At 30.4% G+C, this 19,555-nt stretch overlaps 1 protein-coding gene across 1 annotated transcript in view; it reads left to right on the plus strand.

The window, feature by feature from the left end:
• Positions 1 to 19,555, plus strand: part of LOC113366899 (heterogeneous nuclear ribonucleoprotein C-like) — a 390,018-nt gene that overhangs the window by 25,963 nt on the left and 344,500 nt on the right. Inside the window, exon 2 of the mRNA XM_026608545.1 lies at positions 18,942 to 18,992. Coding sequence (XP_026464330.1) covers positions 18,956 to 18,992 — 37 coding nt within the window. The 5' untranslated portion in view covers positions 18,942 to 18,955. The remainder of the gene's footprint in view (positions 1 to 18,941; positions 18,993 to 19,555) is intronic.

Here is a 19,555-nt window from a genome sequence, read left to right on the forward strand (position 1 = left end):
AAAAAGTGCCAAAAATAACAAATCAGTTTTTGAGGGCACGGAGCGTACGATTTGAATAATTTAAAAAACATTCTACTTATATGGACGGAGTGAAGAATTGGTAAAGTTTATGTGAAGCAGGTCTAGTGGTTTTGGAGAACGAGAAGTGAAAGATAAATAAAAATGCCATTTTGCGATCAAAAATGATCATTAGATATATGCACATCAAATTTTATAAGTATAAATTTTTATACTTAATATTTAAGTATAAATTTTGTTTCCAATTCTTTGGTTTTTGTACCAAAATTTATAATGTTTAAAGTTTACTTATATAATTTAAACTCATTTTTTCGATATTTTGCATGGACAACCAACAACTATAGATCAACCGATTTGAATGGGTTTCAAAATTTTCAAAATATTTCAAAATTCCAACACCGAATCGGATCACCAATGGGTGACCTTTCGACCTATTTCCTATATTTAATATACCATTAAAATTACTGAATGTTGTATAAGAACGATAAAATATAATTTGCAAATATAAATAAAAAAAAATATTTCAAAATTTTCAAAACGTCGATTTCAAAATAAAACCAGAACGGGAAGTTAAAGCAATTTGCCTTAAGATACTATGTCACGCGCCACTAGTGGATTTATTTATTTTAATCAGTTATAGACTTGTATTAACAAGTGCTTACATATCATTTTTATTTATATTCTATATAATTTTTATATATTCTTTTACAATATCTTGCAGATATATTATATACTCTCTTTTTCATTTATATCCTATTCTATCTTAATGTTATTCTAACTGCTTTCTTCATTCTTGTTTTTTTTTCTAATCTGATCTTGAAATATTTTTTTTAAATTTTATTTGAACAGCGATCAGAACTTACAGATTCTATGATCTGTTGTGATCAATATCTTACAAACTACGTTTGTTTTTATTACAGACGGCAACCCGAACAGTTGTCACATCTCTGTATGATAAATTTTTATTACAATCTCTGTAATAGGGCAAGTATGGTGCAACAATGCCGGGTGAGGGCTATTTTCACTTGGAAACATATTGCTATTTATATTTCGAAGTGAAAATTGTTGTCACTGTTGCCTGACAACAGGCTGCTCGAAGTGGGTATCGAACCCAAGACCTCTGAAATAAGTCCCGTCTCTCTTAACCGCTTTCCTACGGGCGAGCCATTCTTGAATTCTAATCTTGTTTTTTTTCTTACTCCTTATTTTTTATTCAAATTGAATTGAACTTAATTCTGATCTTCTCGAATTTTAATATTTTCTTACTTTCTTCTAATTTATCATAATCATCTTTTTCCCAATATTAAATATTCAGCTATTAGGCGTATTTAATATTGTAAAAAGGGTTTAGCTATTATCTCAAATAAATCGCTACATTACCATGACGGTTACTTTTTATCGGCGCGCTGTCTATCGAGTTACCTGGTGTGTACAGCCGCAGAGTGCGGCGAGCTTCGTTTACCCATTGCCGTTCGGTAATCAGATTTTTGGTAGGTGTACATTATCAATGTGCGGGCGTTACTGCGCTATCTCTCGACTTCGACTAATTATGTACAGTGATTTGCTCATGTGATAGTGTAATCTATTTATACATAAATGAATTAAAAAAATGCACAAGAGGAAACTAATCTAAAATAGCAATATGTAATACTGTTAGATAGAAATATTAGTTGGCTAATTATTTAATTTTTACATTGTCTTTGTCACTCTATATTTTGGAATAAGATGTTTAATGCAATTTTGTAATTCATATTTGTACTGTCTGTTTTCAATTTTATTTGATGCGTTGAAAAGATTTTCTTGGCCTAGCGGTAAGAGCTTTCAATCACTTCATCTTCACCAGCCTGATATCAAGCTCTAATGATATTATTTTTTGCTTAAAATACAGATATAATTGTAGCCAGGTGATAGCCTTTCTCGGTATTTTTGCAACAAATTAAAAATATATTATCAGTATTAGAGAAATTATAATAATAAAAAATGCATCAAGTAGAGATTCCAATCCAACCGCTTTATTGCTTTCTAAGAGCTTCAGGGGAATTTTTATTATAATGGTTTTTCGGATGTTCAGAAATAAAATTAAAATCGTTTAAAAGCTTTAATTTTTCTAATTATTGTTCAACGTAAATTTTAAATAATTAGTGATTTTAATGCAAGTACATAAGCTCTATTTTCAAATATTTGATATAGTTTAGAATAGATAGATTATATTTTCTATTATAATAACAAAAGCGGTTAAAAATCACAGATATATAACGATGTGAGTATGAGCAGGGTTGTGACTTTAAACCCTCTTTGTGGATAACCTAATACCATGCAGTAGTCATATCAATTTTTACTTGAAAATATAGATAAAAAATATGTTTCCAATTGAAAATCACCCATTTCGAGCACTGCGGTGTGGAATGGCAATGGCAATTCTCTAATACTATTCTTTCTTGAGTCGAGTTGGAGTTTAACTCAGCTCCCGGACCTATCCAAGGCAGTATTACCCATTATTATTATGCTATGATGTGATTACCATTTTATTGAAATTGGTAATAAAAAAAATAAAAATTTTATACATAAATTTATATAATCTTCATAGTTTTTTCTATTTATCATATCCTACAATGAATATCTTTAATAAGTCTCAATAATAACTGAATGCTAAATTAGTTTGTTATATTTGCCCAAGTGCCAAATTGGTAACCCCCAAATTAATTCAAGATTTATTAACTTCCCGTAGGTAGTAATCGCAAAAAAATCGAAAATGAAAATCTGATTTTAATAATTCAAAAAACATTTTACTTGTACTAACAAGATGAAGAACTGGTCAAATTTTTATGAAAGCAGGTCTAGCGGCTTCAGAGATCTAGTAAAAAAAAGTAAAAAATATGCCATTTGGCGGTCAAAAATGATCATTAGACATATGCACATCAAATTATCAGATATTTTTTAGAGATTTTAACAATAAGTATAAATTTTGTTTACATTCCAATGGGTTCCGTACCAATGTTTATCCGTTAGACGGCGACGCGGCGCTTACGCGCTTCGATATTTTGCTTTTATGCTGTTAAAGCAATACAATTGCTTTGAAAAAAAGTTCAGAATTTCCAAAATATTCCAAAATAATTTTTTCTTCAAAACGTCTTTTTTTCAAAAAAAAAGTAAATTTTTGTCAAAAATTTATAGTTTCTCAAAAATCTAATTTTTTTCAGAGTAAATTTTTTTCATAAATGTTAATCTTTAAAAAAAAAAAATTGGTACGGGAAGTTCCAGCAATTTGCCTTAAGGCACGATGGCATGCGCCCCACTAGTTTTATAATTTATTTAATTTATTTTCATTTTGATCTATAAACTATAAAAATTAAAAATAAATAAAAATTGAACATATTAGGTAATTTTTCATAAAATACTTTAATAATGAAAAGTGGTCCAATATCTTTTAACCAATTGACTTCAAACTATATTAAATGATAAATTCCTCTAAAGCTCAGTTTTTATTAAATTATGTCCAAAGTTTAATTAAAGGTCACTCCGTGTTCGCCCAATTATTCAACCGGTGACCCACTTCCAGGAGCGTGATACAATTTAATTCAATTAATTAATATTGATGATCTACCCCTCCATTGCATTAATATAATTCACATACCATTCGTATGTACGTTGGAATTTCACACTGCATATAATAACTCACATGTTTGGGGCAGATGATGGATGATCCGGCTGCAGGGGACAAGATTGTTTAATTATGCAATATAGATATGCCATTTTATAGTATTAATAGCTTTGAATTAAAATGATATGCATTTTCATAAAATTATGAATAGTTGTTGTTAAATCGACGGCGGATAAAAAATGAAAAATGTGTTTCATGATTCATTAGTCTATTCCGAATGCGGGAATCGAATTTATTTTCCAATAAATCTACTATTATGAATTTGTTGGAGTTTATAAATTATAAATAATCGAATTGTAAAATGAAGTAGATGCAGTTGATTACATTTATAAATGTGGTTCAGTTAAATGATACATTTTGAATGGAGTTACTAAGTATGATAAATTTTGTTTTTGAACAATTTGTATTGGAAATATTTCGGTTTGTGGAACTTCATTCAAATGACTGGTTTATAATTGAAGTATTTTTGATATTGGTTATTTGACGAAAATATTTTTTCTACATTGAATGCATGATTCAAACAACATTTTACTTGCATTGATGAAATGAAGAATTGATTACATTTTTGCGAAGGCAGTTTTACCGGTTTTGGAATTGCAGGAAAAATAGTAAAAAATTGAGATTTTGTGGTCTGAAATGATCATAAATATTGATTCATATACAAGTAAAGTCATTAATACACAAATGACATGTAGATAGGTAGACAGGTAGACAAGGTAGGTAGAAATGTAAACAGGTTGGCAGGTAAAAAAATGAACAGGTGGCCCGGTACAAAAGTAGACATGTGTACAATTTAGACTATAGGTTCCCAAACTTCTTTGTGCCGTGGACCTCTTGCAATGTTTTTTGTTTTGTTATGGACCCCCTAATTAAAGTGACTACACGTACCAGTTTCGCCGGAATAGTCACGGATTTTCATCTGGTGATCCGGGTTTTTATAAAATAATATTTCGGGCCGGATTGTGCCGCGTTCTCAAAAAGTATAGATTCAAATCAAATCTTCGCAATGCTTGAGACTGAAATTAAAACTACCCGTCAAATATCTGGAAACGATATATTTCACATCACTGAATAAATCTGTAGGATAACTAAGAAAAACCAATTATTTGCCAAGTTTCTTTTTTTTATGCAATGTAGTTTCTTCGAAGACGATATAAAAATTATAGCGAACTTCAAACTTTTCGAAACCATTTTTTTAGTACGAGTTGTACTTTGCCACAAAATTCAACTATCATCTCATCACTTGGTAACATTTCTTCACAGCAAGTATCCTTTTGAGATCTGAGATCGGTATATGGTCGCTGGGAAACAGATCTAGAGAAAATGGTAAAAGGGGAAGCAATTTTGAGCCCAATTCATATTTTTCTTCTTTTTAATTTTCGTGACCAAAATTTACAGTTAGTCATTCAATAGTTTTTAGGATATGCGAGATTGATGGGTGGCTGGCTCCGCTCTCAATACTGGTATTGAAACAGATTGTACGTTTTCAAAAATGCATAATTCTATTTTGATGAAACATGACATACATTGTTACTACACTTTACTAAATATTTGACAAAAATTTAAAGTTGAATCGTTCAATAGTTTTTAAGATATGCGAGGTTGATGGGTGGCTGGCTCTGCTCTCAATGCTAGTATTGAAACAGATTGTACGTTTTCAAAAATGCATAATTCGATTTTAATGAAACATGATATACATTGTCACTATACTTTATCAAGATTGTAACCAAAATTTAAAGTTGGAACATTCAATAGTTTCTGAGATATGCGAGGTTGATGAGTGGCTAACTCAATACTAACATTTTAAATTTAAATCATTTCTAAATATGCCGTGGACCCCCATTTTTATTTTGTGGACCACCAAATTTTGTTTTTCTTGCCGTGGACCCCTTGAAAGTTGAAAGGACCCCTAGGGGTGCATTTAGTTCACTAATTACACATAATATATTTTTAGGCTGAATAATTTATTTTCATTGTATTATTTGATATAAAAAAATTCAGTACCACAAAATAGATTACACACAAGGTGCTTGTACAGAATTTACACTTTATTTTTTTCTAGTAGGTACTATGGAACGTTTATATCTCTAAAAGATTTATTATTTCAAGTGCTTATTTCAATCTAACAAATCAAATAATAAAATTGTTTTTCTGTTCCCTGTTTAATCAGTTTTTTTTCAAATACTCTCCAAAGTATACCACCCCCATAATATATTAGTGTGAGTAAAAGCATGCAAAACATATGTCCATATACCCCGACGCGTCGTGAGGTCGCAGGGCCAGGCGTAGTTTATCAGACGAACCGCGAGGGTAGCTTCATTCGCGCTTGTGTTAGGAAGGTAAACCGCCCTCACCCCACCGAAGAGGGATGAGGAAAAGTGTGTACGTCAGTCCGGGGAAGAGAGCGCATAGGTCGGCGTTCGAGAAACGGAAACCAGGGTGATAAATCGTCCGAGACATCAAATTACCTATCCGGTCAAACCTCTCTTTCATTCTGGCCGTCTCGCCCTGCGTTGTTCTCAACCCCTGCTAGGGCGGTCGAGGGTTAGAACACCGGAAAATAGAAGATAAGCGGCCACTTGTAATACAACGTATATACACTCCAACGTGTAAACCTCTTAGGGGAAGAGCTGGTGAATAATTTGTGCAATTACATTAGAATGAACTCCACGGAATGAGGCGCTAAAGTTTTTGAAACTTTTGTTCTTGATGACTTGGATTATAATGATTATTTGTAATATTAATAATCAACTACAGGTATGCCCTTCCACAAAGCAATAGCTCAAACAAAAATTTGCAAAGTTTATAAAATCATATGTTTGGACAAATGTTCCTATATCATCCTCAGTGGAATACAAATTGAAAGAAAAACAGTATAGAAATAACTAGACAGTGAATCAAAAGAAAACGTAAAAGTTATCAAAGAAAAGGTTAGGGAAAGAGAAATAAAACTTTGAACATGTATTAAAATTACTAATACTATTATCAATTCATAATTGAGTTATATCATTTAGTCCATTCTGCATTCCTATTTTTCGCCTATTTCTCAAAAAGGTATCTAACGATGTTTGCCTTTATCTCTGACTGTGAGTCTTTTTAGAAGTTTTTGATGAGTGATTAGTGCACCTTGCATCTTTAAACTTTTGTAAAAATTTTGATCATTTTTTTTTAAATGGACCATCTAGTAAATCATAGTGGTCGATGATTCACGAACTCAATTGGGAGCTTTTACTGTTATTAATCGAAATTATTACTTTCAATAATTTTTCTTCTTGAATAGCTACTCTTTTACAAACTATTTCTTTGGCATCTTTTTTATTGTCTCCTTTAAACTAGATTGTTTTGCTTATTTTGCTATTTTTTCTGCAATATCATCTATATTTAGGATAAAAACCCCCAAAGCATCAAGTTTGGAATGTTATACATAATAGTCAAAGGTCTATTATATTTGAAAACTTCCTTGTAAGGTCTTTTTGTTCTTCAGCAAAATTAGTACTATTATTATACCAACTTGTTTTGCTAATTTCTTTATTTCTTTTACGATTTAACATGTGTTGTGAAAAATCTTCAAAACATCAGATTTGGAATGTTAGGCATAGATTTAAGATTAACTCCAATGCAAAATAAAGGAATGTATAAAGGTACATAAGTTAAAGCTATCAACAAAGAAGCAAATTTTTAACTCAGTTCGAGAAATTAGATTCTATTTGTTTCTTCACTTACTGTTATGTATGGTAAATAAATAGGTTTAGATAAAAAGCCTCGTTTATCGCATGTTTGGTCGTTATTGAAGATGAAAGCACTTAAACAATACATAGGATTAATTTTAATGCATTGCATGCTGAACTTTTTATGTGCAAATCGGCCTTGTTTGACCAACATTATTAACCGGGATACAATTTAAATTTAATCGGAGGTGTATTGCAAATGCATCTTGTAGTAACCAAATAATACACAATAAGGGGGTGTTCATCAATCACGTGATCGAATTTTTAAAAATTTTTATACCACCCTTCTTCCTTGGTGATACGTGGTGATATTCAAAATCAAACCCCTCCTAACATCCAAACATCACATGTATTTTTAGTTACGTGAAAAGAGTTTTGATTTTTTTCTGAAAATGTTGGGATTTTTTCAAAAAAAGTATCCCCCACGTATTATTTTGTGTTGTTTTGTCAACACCCTAAAACCTCACGTGATCAATGGACGCCCCCTGATCTGAGAATTTATATTGTCCAGGAAATGATGAAAAACGGAAGTGGATTCCATCACGATAAAATTGTCAACCACAATAACCCTGCATTAACTGGATATTGGAACCATCAGCTATTAGAAGATTGAAGAAGCATATCTTCGATCTAATGTATATCTTCGATCAATGCAAAATGGAGTAGCCCACTGGGGTTAGCTACTGTAGTAATTTTTATTTCTACAATATTTTGGGTAAACAGATGGCGCTCTGTAAGAATATGAATTTTCACAATGATTAAAATAATCTTGTCGACTTCAGTAGCCCTTTGGATCATATATCGGATTCTCGAATCCTAGTGGCTCTGTGACAAACACTTTTATCAATTGCTCACCATTTTCACTACCATCATCATTAATTGGTACTAGTTCTAACAGAATTACTTAATGTTTGGAATGCACTATTTAAAATAAGAGTCCAGAATTGTGGAATCCAATAAATAATTTATGTCACCATTTTGTTCTGACTCGACCCTGTCACCGATAATGGGAGGTGGCATCAAAAGACGATTTGTTGAGTTAACGGACAAGGAGAGGTTGAATTGAATTCCAATAAAAAGTCTAGGCTCCAAATTATTTTTTGTGTCAGCAATAAACACTGAGGTCTGGGTATACCAAATGGGCAACCACGAAAGTCCGGTTCAGGTAGTAAGTGCGTTAAACTACGATGAACCGAGGACTGGACGTACCTTATAAGTCGTCACTGAAGACCAGTGATTATGATGCTGCGTCAAAATCTATATAATATAGATTCACGCCATGTATGTAGAATTACAATACTATTGCTGAAATTCTAAAAACCAACACAATAGTTTTTATAGAATTTTCTATTTTATGATTGCTATTTAATTATTTTGTAAAAAAAACTGTTACCTAAGATATGCTTTTTTCCCTTCAACTACGCACAGAAACACAATCGCACCTATTGCTAGTACCTAGTACCTAGCCATCGAGTGTTACACACACTCGGATCCTCTAAACTCGCGCGGTCGGTCCGCATTAAAAAAAAACACATTAATAATAATGAACGCCCCATACGGCAGCCGGCGTTGGCGGTATGTATATCCGATGTAAAATTGTTGTACACCGTTCCCTATGCAGTACACACTGTCCGACCTATTTTTTTTGTTCTACTTCGCTTCGCGCGATGCAGTTTTCAACTTAGCTGCTGTTTTAATAATGAAAATTAAGATTCATATTTATGGTAAATAGCCATGGAAAAGATTTTTTTTAACGGATAACATCCGTCGTGGTGGTGACTTTGTAGAATGTTGGAATGGAGGAAATAAATTGTTCGACTTGTATGATTGAATGGAAAAGGGGTTAGAAGGTAGAGCTTTTTCAAGCGTATTTTTGAATAGTTCTTCCGTTATTTCAAATATGATTGATGTCTGATTAAAATCTTACATTTGTTTTATGTCATACACATTTTTATCTTTGTAAATAATGGAATGCATAGTGCGTTTTATAATTATTTTTCAAAATTATTCTAAGTAAAGAAAATTATTCACAAATAATTAATTATACAATATTATGTATTTTTATAAAAATAATTAGTTTGCATTTCAAATTATTTTATATTGCTAACAGCCCGAGCTTTCAAACAATATTTGTTTAAATCTTTTATTTGAATGTACAGTTACTAATCGGATTTGTCACATTATTGTATCAACACTAGATTTCATTGTCAGCTAAAACGTTATATATATGTATATTAATATATTTATATATATATATATATATATATATATATATGTATACATGTATATGTATATGTATGTGCATGTGTATATTAGGGTGTCCCTTAAAATGGACATTTTCGAATTTTCTTGCTCCCAGAGGTTCAAATGGTTCCAAATCGACACAAAACAATTCTCTGAAAGTTTTAGTTCTTAATATTGTCTTTTAGATAGTCAATCAAAGTTTTGTATAAAAATAGCATGAAAAAATTTTCAAAAATTTTTCAGGGCGTCGAATTTCCAATAAAAAATGACACGAATTTTCACTTTTAATTCATTTGTCGCTAAGTTATACCTAAAAATTTTTTTTTTTAATTTTCAAAATTTTTTCTATGCTATTTCCATACGAAGTTTGATTGAATTGCGCACTATCTAAAAGACAATATTAAGAGCTAAAACTTTCAGAGAATTGTTTTTTTTATCAACTTAGAACCATTTGAGACCTTGGGAGCAAAGAAATTCGAAAATGTCCATATTAAGATCTACCCTAATATATATATATATATATATATATATATATATATAATATATCATATGATGTAAGTGGCAATACTGCTATAAAACGGGCTTGATCGATCTTTTTATAATTTTAAACGCATTCAGTATGACAGAATAGGATAACATCTATTTTTATTCCCCTATGTAATAAGGGTTGGCTGACTTTGGACCAATTTTATAATTATTTTTCATATAAGAATACATGCAGCCCTAAATTCACCTTCTTACCACAAACTCCTATCTCGCAAAAGTCATTTCAATTAAAAAAGTTAAAATTTAACTTCAAAAAACTATTTATTTGGAAAGGGTAGAAATAACACATCAAAACTTTAAATCTCTGTTTCAGATTAGAAATGATGATTTCTATGTGGCATGCTTTGCAGTGGGTAAACCGTCCATATAATTTGAATCAGCTGCCACTTTTACTTGAATACCTAATATTTTCACATTTGCTATCAGTTAGCTTAATACTAAATATTTTCTAGTCGTGTTTGATTTTAATCCAAAATGTGTGTAATTTGATTAAAATTTGAATATCTCATTCAAAAATAACTAATATATCACCGCGTTCTTTTTTTACTGAAGTCATCTGTTTCCAATTTAGCAAAGAATTCTTCCGATACGACAACGTGATTCACGTTTCCTTTGTACGTTGCCAAAACATAGTTTTTAGATTTCTCTCATCGAACAGATATAGAACTGTTTTTGACAAACATGGGTCCGAGTTATCGCAGTATTATTGTAGCATCTCCTGTTATGCGCGTTGATAGAGACTTCTATTCGTGTTTTGCTGTCAACTCTGCATATCACTTGTATGCAAGTTTGTTTGCACATGATGTAAATGAACGTTTGCTACTTAACACGCGCTATCTGAACTAATGTCAAACATTGGCGAAACATTGTGTGACATTTCCCAAAATTTTGCTATGGTAATTGGAAATTCTATTTACTTTAAAACTGCAATTTTTGCACATTATTTACTCAATTATATACTACTCACCTTTTTTTAAAGGTAACCAGGTAAAAAGAAAGTTTTTACCTAGAGTTTTAATTTTTGGCGTCATACCATCACTTATATTTTTTCAAAACACTTCATGATTTAATAAACAAAATACCCCAAAAATTATAATCAACAAATTATCAAGCAATGAGAAGTATACATTAAATAAGAAAAGCTTATTTGCTCTAAATTATTAGTATTTTAATGCCCAGGGACATTCGAACCTATCACTTTCCAAAGTTTATGCTTTCACCAGAAAATCCGGCTTGCTAATTTTGTTTTTTTTATGATTGCAGTCATTCCTAATTTTTTAGGACCAAATTGGCAAAAAAAATGTATAAATAATTATGTATGAGTATGCATGTGAGCCGTTTTTTAAATTTTCTAAAATTTAAAATCCCTTTGATGTAAGTCAATAAGAGAACTTGCACAACTATCAGATAAGCCGTTTCTTTATAATTAGCAGAAAAGTATAAATTTTTCTGTCCACGTTTTAGCCAAAAACCTTGAACTGGATTTGAAAATTTAATAAGTGTTAGAAAAATGTGGTGAAACTCGTGCTGTTTCTTCATAATTAAAATTTGGATTTATTTTTCGACAATTTTAGTGTGTCTTTTTATAATCGTCATGGCTTCAAAGAACATATTAATATATTACGAGCAGCCTATAATTAGTGAAATAATTTCAAAAACTTATGAAATATAGAAATAATGACAAGCTCTTTTTTTGTTGTGACCTAAAATTTGAATCATTATTAATGTTTTTTCAAAACCACTGAACCCATTTTCAATATTTAAGAGCCAATATATGAAACTCATAAAGTCAAATGATTAGTTTTGGGAGACGATTAGTCGAGCCGTTTCTGTAGCAGAGAAGTGCAAAATCTTTCATTCAAAAAATTCTGAATCGGTTTTGAAAATTGAATAAAAAATAGAAAGATCAGATTGTTTCAAACGATTTCAATTAAAATTTGCTTCGAATATTTTTTTTATCAACTTCATTCTCAGATCACAATGTTGAAGTAGCAATTTCAAAGCTTAACAGAACAGTTTTTTCTAAGCCATCTAATTAAATTTGACGCTAATGTAGGCTAGCACTGATTCATTTCACATTTGAAAGGATTATGTACTAATATTGCTTTGAGTAGTTTAGTGACAGCAAAAATAAGATGTATTCGCAAGCCTTGGAAGTACAAAAATTCAACTAGATGGTGATATTAAGTAATCAAAACTGCAAAAAAAATTATTACATATTTTAGCAGAAAATATAATTATTATTCAGAATATATTATCGTTGTATAATTTACATACGCACTAATAGTGGTTATTATTATAATCAAGAGCAACACCTCCCATGTAACGTTCTACCATAAAATTATAATAGCCTTTAGCTTGTATCCTATAGGTATTGTAATCAAAATATTAATCATGTCTATTAATTATGTTATGTTTTGGCAATGGCGTGAATGGTAGTTTGCATCGTGAATTGTATTCGTCATAAACATATGAACCTGCAACAGGATTTGAAACTAGTCAGTATTTATGTCCCCGTTTTGACGAGTGTGCGTGCGTGTAGCGCTAATTGGACGTATGATTTAATTAGAGCTGCACATACGCGGCTCGGGCGGTGAACGTTTTACGCGGCCCTGTGAAAAAAATGTATTTTCTTTGTGGTCTGAAAGCTCTTTGATAATGATCATCATGTATTTTTTTCCAATTTTACAAACACGTTCATATAATGCTAATTAGCGTGCCGTTATTTTCGTTTCGTTTTACGTTTTTCGCTTTACGACTGACAGCATTTTTTAAAAGAGGCAAAGTACGGTGGAGCTTTTGAGATCATATTAGTACGTCAAAAATTATTGTTGGATTGTTATTAGATTACTAAAACTAGAGTTTTATTTTATTTAATAAAATTATGGTTTAGTAAAGTTGTATAATTTTGTATAAAATCAAAATTCAAAATGTAAAAATCACTAAATCAAAATAATCACATAAAGTATTGCAATATATATTCAATTTTTTTTTCAAAGCTGTAAACTGTTAAATGTTATCTGAAAAATGATTTTAGGTTCTAGAAATAGTACCTATTGACACTCTAAGGCAATCGTCGGGGAACCGGGGTAAATTACCCCAAATGAGGTAAATGTGGCATTTTTGGGAGTATAAAGAATGTATATCTTAATTGATATTTACAGTATTTGCTACGTAGTTGTTTGTATGAGGGTAATATCAACTTAAACAAAAATATTTTGGGGTAATGATTAAAAAAGTTTCCCGAACGCTGCTCTAAGAGAATTAAAAATAGTATAATTTCATTTTGACTCATTTATAATTTCAAACACACATTCTTAGTACTAAAACAGCTTTCACAAAACATGAAAGCTACAAATCTACAAAATTTATCAAATATCAAAACGTATATATAACAAATTGAAAATGAATTAAATTACGAAAAGTCTAAGATAAATCTTTATTATTTCCTTTCATCAAAATATGGTAAATTTACATCTTGAAAGTGTAATAGTAACTAGTGATTAATAAAACCGAACTTTTTAATTCGTTTCAAAAGCAAAATGGCTTCACCTCAATATGGAATCTGAAATAATATATAATAATCAGTGTTTCCAATGAGTAAAAAATGTTCTAAATATCGTTTGCTTTCAAAATGTATCTAAAGTATCATGAATGTGAAAAATATTACATATTTGCTGTCGTAGTACTATGTAAGTACTACCTATGTAGTACTATGTAATCTATAGGTTAGCAAGACAGTATATTCAATGATTTGTGTTAAAAAGACACATTGTTAATGGTTAAAGAGCTTTAACTCGATTTAAAAGTTGTATGGGTATTTAGTAATTATCAAAGAGGATTTAGCATAGGTAGAAATATAATTAATTAAAAGTCTAGGATAAACATTGCTCCGGCAATTCATATTTGCTTCCACTTGAAATAATATCACAGTTCGTTGACCCTTTAATTAAAATAAAATTGTTGCTAGTAATGAACATTTGTGATAGTTTTTAATTTGTTTCGCTAGGCACAATATTAAATAGCATGAAATCTTTCACTAATTGTGAGTATAAACGCTGCAATATGTTAAATAATGTTTAAAATAATTAAAGAGGATTGGTCATAGGTAAAAATTTAGTGTAAGACAGCAGCTTATTTATTTCTGCGACTTTAAAAATACATCTTTACTAAATCAAACAACAAACTGTTATATCCCTTAATACCAATCCAATTAAATTCGTACATGTGAATGATTGCAATGTATTATCCTAACGGCACGCACGAGATATCATCTTTCATTATTGCTGATTTGCACATGAACAGCAATTGTGGAATGTCACATGGGAACAAGCGCATGACAACGCGTCATGACAATTTTACTGCATCGATGCCTGGAACGATATGGCTTCCATGTGAAACATGAAATATAGTCTGCTAGATATTTGATTGTGGTCATTAATTGGTGTAACAATTATATCTATTTATTTATTTATTAGAATTTATTTATTAAATAATTGAATGACATTTTTATTAAAACAAATAATATACTATGTAATTGGTTAGTTGCCTTAAGGTAAGTTGTGGAACCTCCCCGATATATGTGAATAATCGTGAATAATTAATACGGATTTAGATTAAGCGACTTTTAAACTATACCAAATTTCCTATTTATTCAAATAGTTCAAAAGCTCTTGATAAAAATACTATGTTTTTATATACATAATAAAGGTACAAGGCGTCTCCACCGTCGTATACTAATATTTGCTGATGCTTCAATATGCATGATTATATAAGACATTGGTTATCCACATAATATTTAGTTACATTATGGAGTCAATAGATATCAAATTAGAAAAGCTAGTATCATTCACAATGCCGACATTTCAGAAATGATACTGGGCATATTATTTTTTACTATTTTTATAGTATGTTATATTACTTCAGAAATATAAGACGAGAAAAGTTGCATCATAAAATTCATTATACGGATATCCATAAAGAATTGAAAATATTCTATTACTAAATTATTTTTGTATATTACTATTATCCATTGTTTCTTTAACTTTTATTCTTATGTCATCTCTGCCCTTGAATCAATATATTTGATCACGATGTGAGTACAAATTTGATAAATGATCATTTCACGTCGTTTCATATTTGAAGGCACCCGGACACGAACGTCAGACAGCGCATTGGTTGATCTAACAACCGATATATTGGTCATGTGCTGCAATGTAACAGACGTTCATTTCGATACTACAAAACCGATGCCATATTACCAGCATATACGTGATGTAGGCTCAGAGCTGACCAGAAAAATCATTCGTAATAAACAGTCACTCGATTGTCCTATAATAACGTACATAAAAATAAATCTGAAAATAGGCATCGTCCAAAACAGCTTATAGAACACCTTGTACTAATTACTGTTAAACAGAAAAAATCTTTTATTTTGCATATTATATAATGTACCAGAATTCAAATACTTTTATCATAATCAGTGGACATCCGACGAAATCTATATATTTTAGAACAGAAACATTAACTATTATCTAAAATGTTCATTAAATTTTTAGCTGTGTTTATTTATTATAAGTGTCTTGATACAACGTCAAAGTTAATCTGACATAAGATAATTATTCTTGCAATGGTATTTGAAGGTTTTCGATTAGTTGTACCATAAAGGCCAAATTTACAACTAAATAAAATACGAAAAGCGACACAATATTTTATATTTTTTATTTAATTTATAGTTAGCTCTTTCACTATAAATTCAGAGTTCTAAGGTATGAGGACCTTTTTCAGAATCCACCTCCCAGACCAATTGTAGCTGTCCAGAGCACGCGTACTGCTAGTAAATCATCTAGCCGCGTTGTCCACAACATATACAATATCATCTAACGCAGAACTATTGCTATTCAATCTAACTAGAAAATACAAACTATATATTTGACAACGACCACGAGAACAGTTCGCGATTTCAATGCTTGTAAAAATGTCTCCCCAGTACAGTAAATCTTTTTTGTTATAAAAATATTCCAATACAAAAGATAGTAAAATCATGTTTTTATATGGAAATATGAGCAATTCACTAAAATTTACAGGGGAAATAAAATAATTATTTTTCCCGGAAGTACTAAATAAATTGTTTTTCATTAGAAAGACGAATTACATTATTTAAGACGTCGTTCTGTCTATTTTTCAGTATTAATCTTTTTTACAAATAGTGCAAATAAGTTATAAATTACTATTGACTATCATTTTATTGCAGAAGAAAATATCTTACAAGTAAAGCCTACAAGTTAATATTTTTACTCTTTAACTAGTTTTTGTATAACAAATTCAATGTAAAATTTTCAAACATAATTTTTCTTTCTTTGAAACTTCCAGCATTCATCAAACTCGAGTTGTTTTACATAAATTATCAATGAGCTTTTCTATAATATATTTTTATCTTAATATAAATATCAGCATTGATTGTTAGTTGATCCAATTGTGTCGTTTAAAAAATTCTAAATTTGTTCAATGGTGTAAAGTCTAGGTTGTTGTGTTGTACAGTTTACGGGTCAGTTAAATTCGTTTACCTCATGAGTTTTGTTGGGCATTATTGATACATTGGATAATTGCTGATTCTTATTGTTACATAGCAAAACAAATGACAATACCTTTCACATATGTAACCTTTATTTCAAAGACATCAGTCTCTTGTTAAACATTTGTATCGTGTCGATTTATACCTCGGAAAGCAGTCTCGTCCCTCGACCGAAATCCCAGCCGCGATCTCCGCTCGACCATTGGTCAGTACGCGGCACGTAGAATTAATGACATCGCAAAACTGGGTAATTGGGCTCGCCGACAATAATTACTGGAACAGATCACACAGTCAAGAGTTAGTGCATAGTAGGGCTGCCAAAGTAGACCCAGTTACAGAATTTAAAAAAAAATACATACTTGGTGATCATTTTTAATCAACGGCATAGATTAAATTTAACTCCCAATATTTGTATTTGAAAGCAGTTCTCTTACGGTATAATGATGATGGGCGGTTGATTCTCAGTACACAAATGTATATACATCTATGGTACAGAAACATTTCGAAAAAATTGTATCTATATTCTAGCTATTTTGACAATTCAAAAATGATTTAGTATTGTCGATCGGAAACAAACTATATTTATATAATTATATAAAAATTCTTATATATTTTGTATTATCTTATAACATTTAAATTTCTAGTAATGTACTTTTAAAAAAATGCACTTCATGAAATGATGATTTAAGTAAAAATTCTAAAGAAGGTTTAATTAGATACTTTTTTATGAAGTATCTCGTATTATTTAAGTCCATTCACATATATCTGTAATGCTTTTATTACAAAGACCAACAAAAAAAATGGTGCGAACGATTTTGATGCTGTTTTAAGTATATTTGGGGCGCTGATTTCAAAAATGACATTGTTTTTTTTCTATGAGCCTTAGTTTTCAGGATATGATATATAAGGAATGAAAGTACAAAATACAATTCAGAATGTTATTTGAATGAGATTTGCCTACTCGCACATACAAACTTACAAGACCCATTCGGCCTTAGTTGGGACATTAGTTGACACCGTGAAAAATTCTCTTCCGTGACGACCTAGAATGAACCTGGTTTCGGCAACTTCTTTCCAAGTTCCAAACTAGAGCTGATACAAAAATATGGTTTGTAGATTTAAAATCAGCGCAAAAAATACTATAAGAATCAGCTCTAACATATGATGCACCGAACAAAAAAAATTGTTTGTAGGCCTGTGGTATCTTTTCCTAAAATTCCGAGAATTTTTACATATATATTGTTATGGGCCAGATTTACACATTTTTATTTTTATTGAATTTTGTTTAATCACAATCTGACATAATATATAAGAAAAGTAATCTTGAGGGTAAAATATAAATAAGCTCCACTAGGTTACCCATAAATAAAGCTTCTTGCGTTTAAAAAAATTGGAGTTTTAGAAATATTACTTTAAAACATAGAGCAAACAACAATATCAATTTTTAATGCTCGGTACTTGTTGAGTATTTATTAGCATAAAATCTAGTTTTTCATAGACTAATATTTTGTTGCAAATCTATATTTTAGCTGAATCAATTTTATCGATCATTTTTGCATAGATATTTGAACTATGAACATAAGATTGGTTGTAAAGAAAAGTATATATATGAATCTTATGGATTTTGTCAACCCTGGTGCAAAATATACAATGTGTCCTCCGTCTGCATTGGATATATAAATGTTCGCGCACAACGCACACATTTCATGTAGACGGATGGATGATTAATTTTCTAAGTGGGCAGATTAGAATGATCTGACCGGGTTGGGTTCTGATTGCAAACAGACATTTTGGGGAAAGAGAATAGAAGATAAATTACATGGTTTTTCTAATGATTCAGTTTTTGTACGATAACGATTATAGTGATATACTTGGTAGAACAATATGATCAAACAGAAACAATGTTACTGTTATTATTAAGGATACGGGTTTCAAGTAACATGGTAGTACAAACACTCTATTCCTAGATTGGATAGTAAATTCAGAAAAAAATGATATAGATGAAACATTCATTTACATAATTAAGATTTGCATGCATTTAAAATTTATATATTTAGAAAATCCTAAATTTTATATAGATTTTACCTCAATGCTTTGTTTTATCTATTACAACTACGCTTATGGAAATTATATAAATTAAATATCCTAATACGTTTTTTTTCCTTTACAGGTGGACACATTGAGATGTTCATCGTGAAACCTGCTCAAATACCTGCAAAACGTAAGTGATAGTTTTATTAACATTACAATTTCATTTTATTGAAACTTCCAATAAATAACATCGAATTTTCATATAGTGGTTGTGAAGTATTTAATAACCAAAAGCCGTATATCGAATTCGATTATTTTACTAATTCATCGTAAAAATTTATGACAGCATTTATGGCGAATGGGGATTATATTGAATGAATTACATTAATAATCTATTTCGTTCATATTGTGGACAGCATATGCTATGAAATCAGTTTTTGGATTTTGTTTTGAAACAATAACGTTGACGGGTTTAAACAATATTCCGGGAAAATAAGTTGCCAATCAAACATTTTAGGTTTATGCTTTTTTCTATGAAGTATTAAATAAACAGGGTGTGCGGAACTTAACGTAAAGCCTAAAAGGATGATAGTATTGACCTTAACTGTCCTGAAAAAAAAAAAATAGGACATTGTTTGGAAATTATGAGCTTTTAACTGCAACCTAAAGCCTTGGTGATATGGTGACTATTTTTTGGTTATTGCGCCAACTTTTGATGAATTTTTCAAAGACACTTTAGTATTTTTGTATTAA

This window comes from Ctenocephalides felis, unplaced genomic scaffold (assembly GCF_003426905.1).
Source record: "Ctenocephalides felis isolate EL2017-DRISC unplaced genomic scaffold, ASM342690v1 CF-g0.4_SCAFFOLD_01170, whole genome shotgun sequence".
NCBI lineage: Eukaryota > Metazoa > Arthropoda > Insecta > Siphonaptera > Pulicidae > Ctenocephalides > Ctenocephalides felis.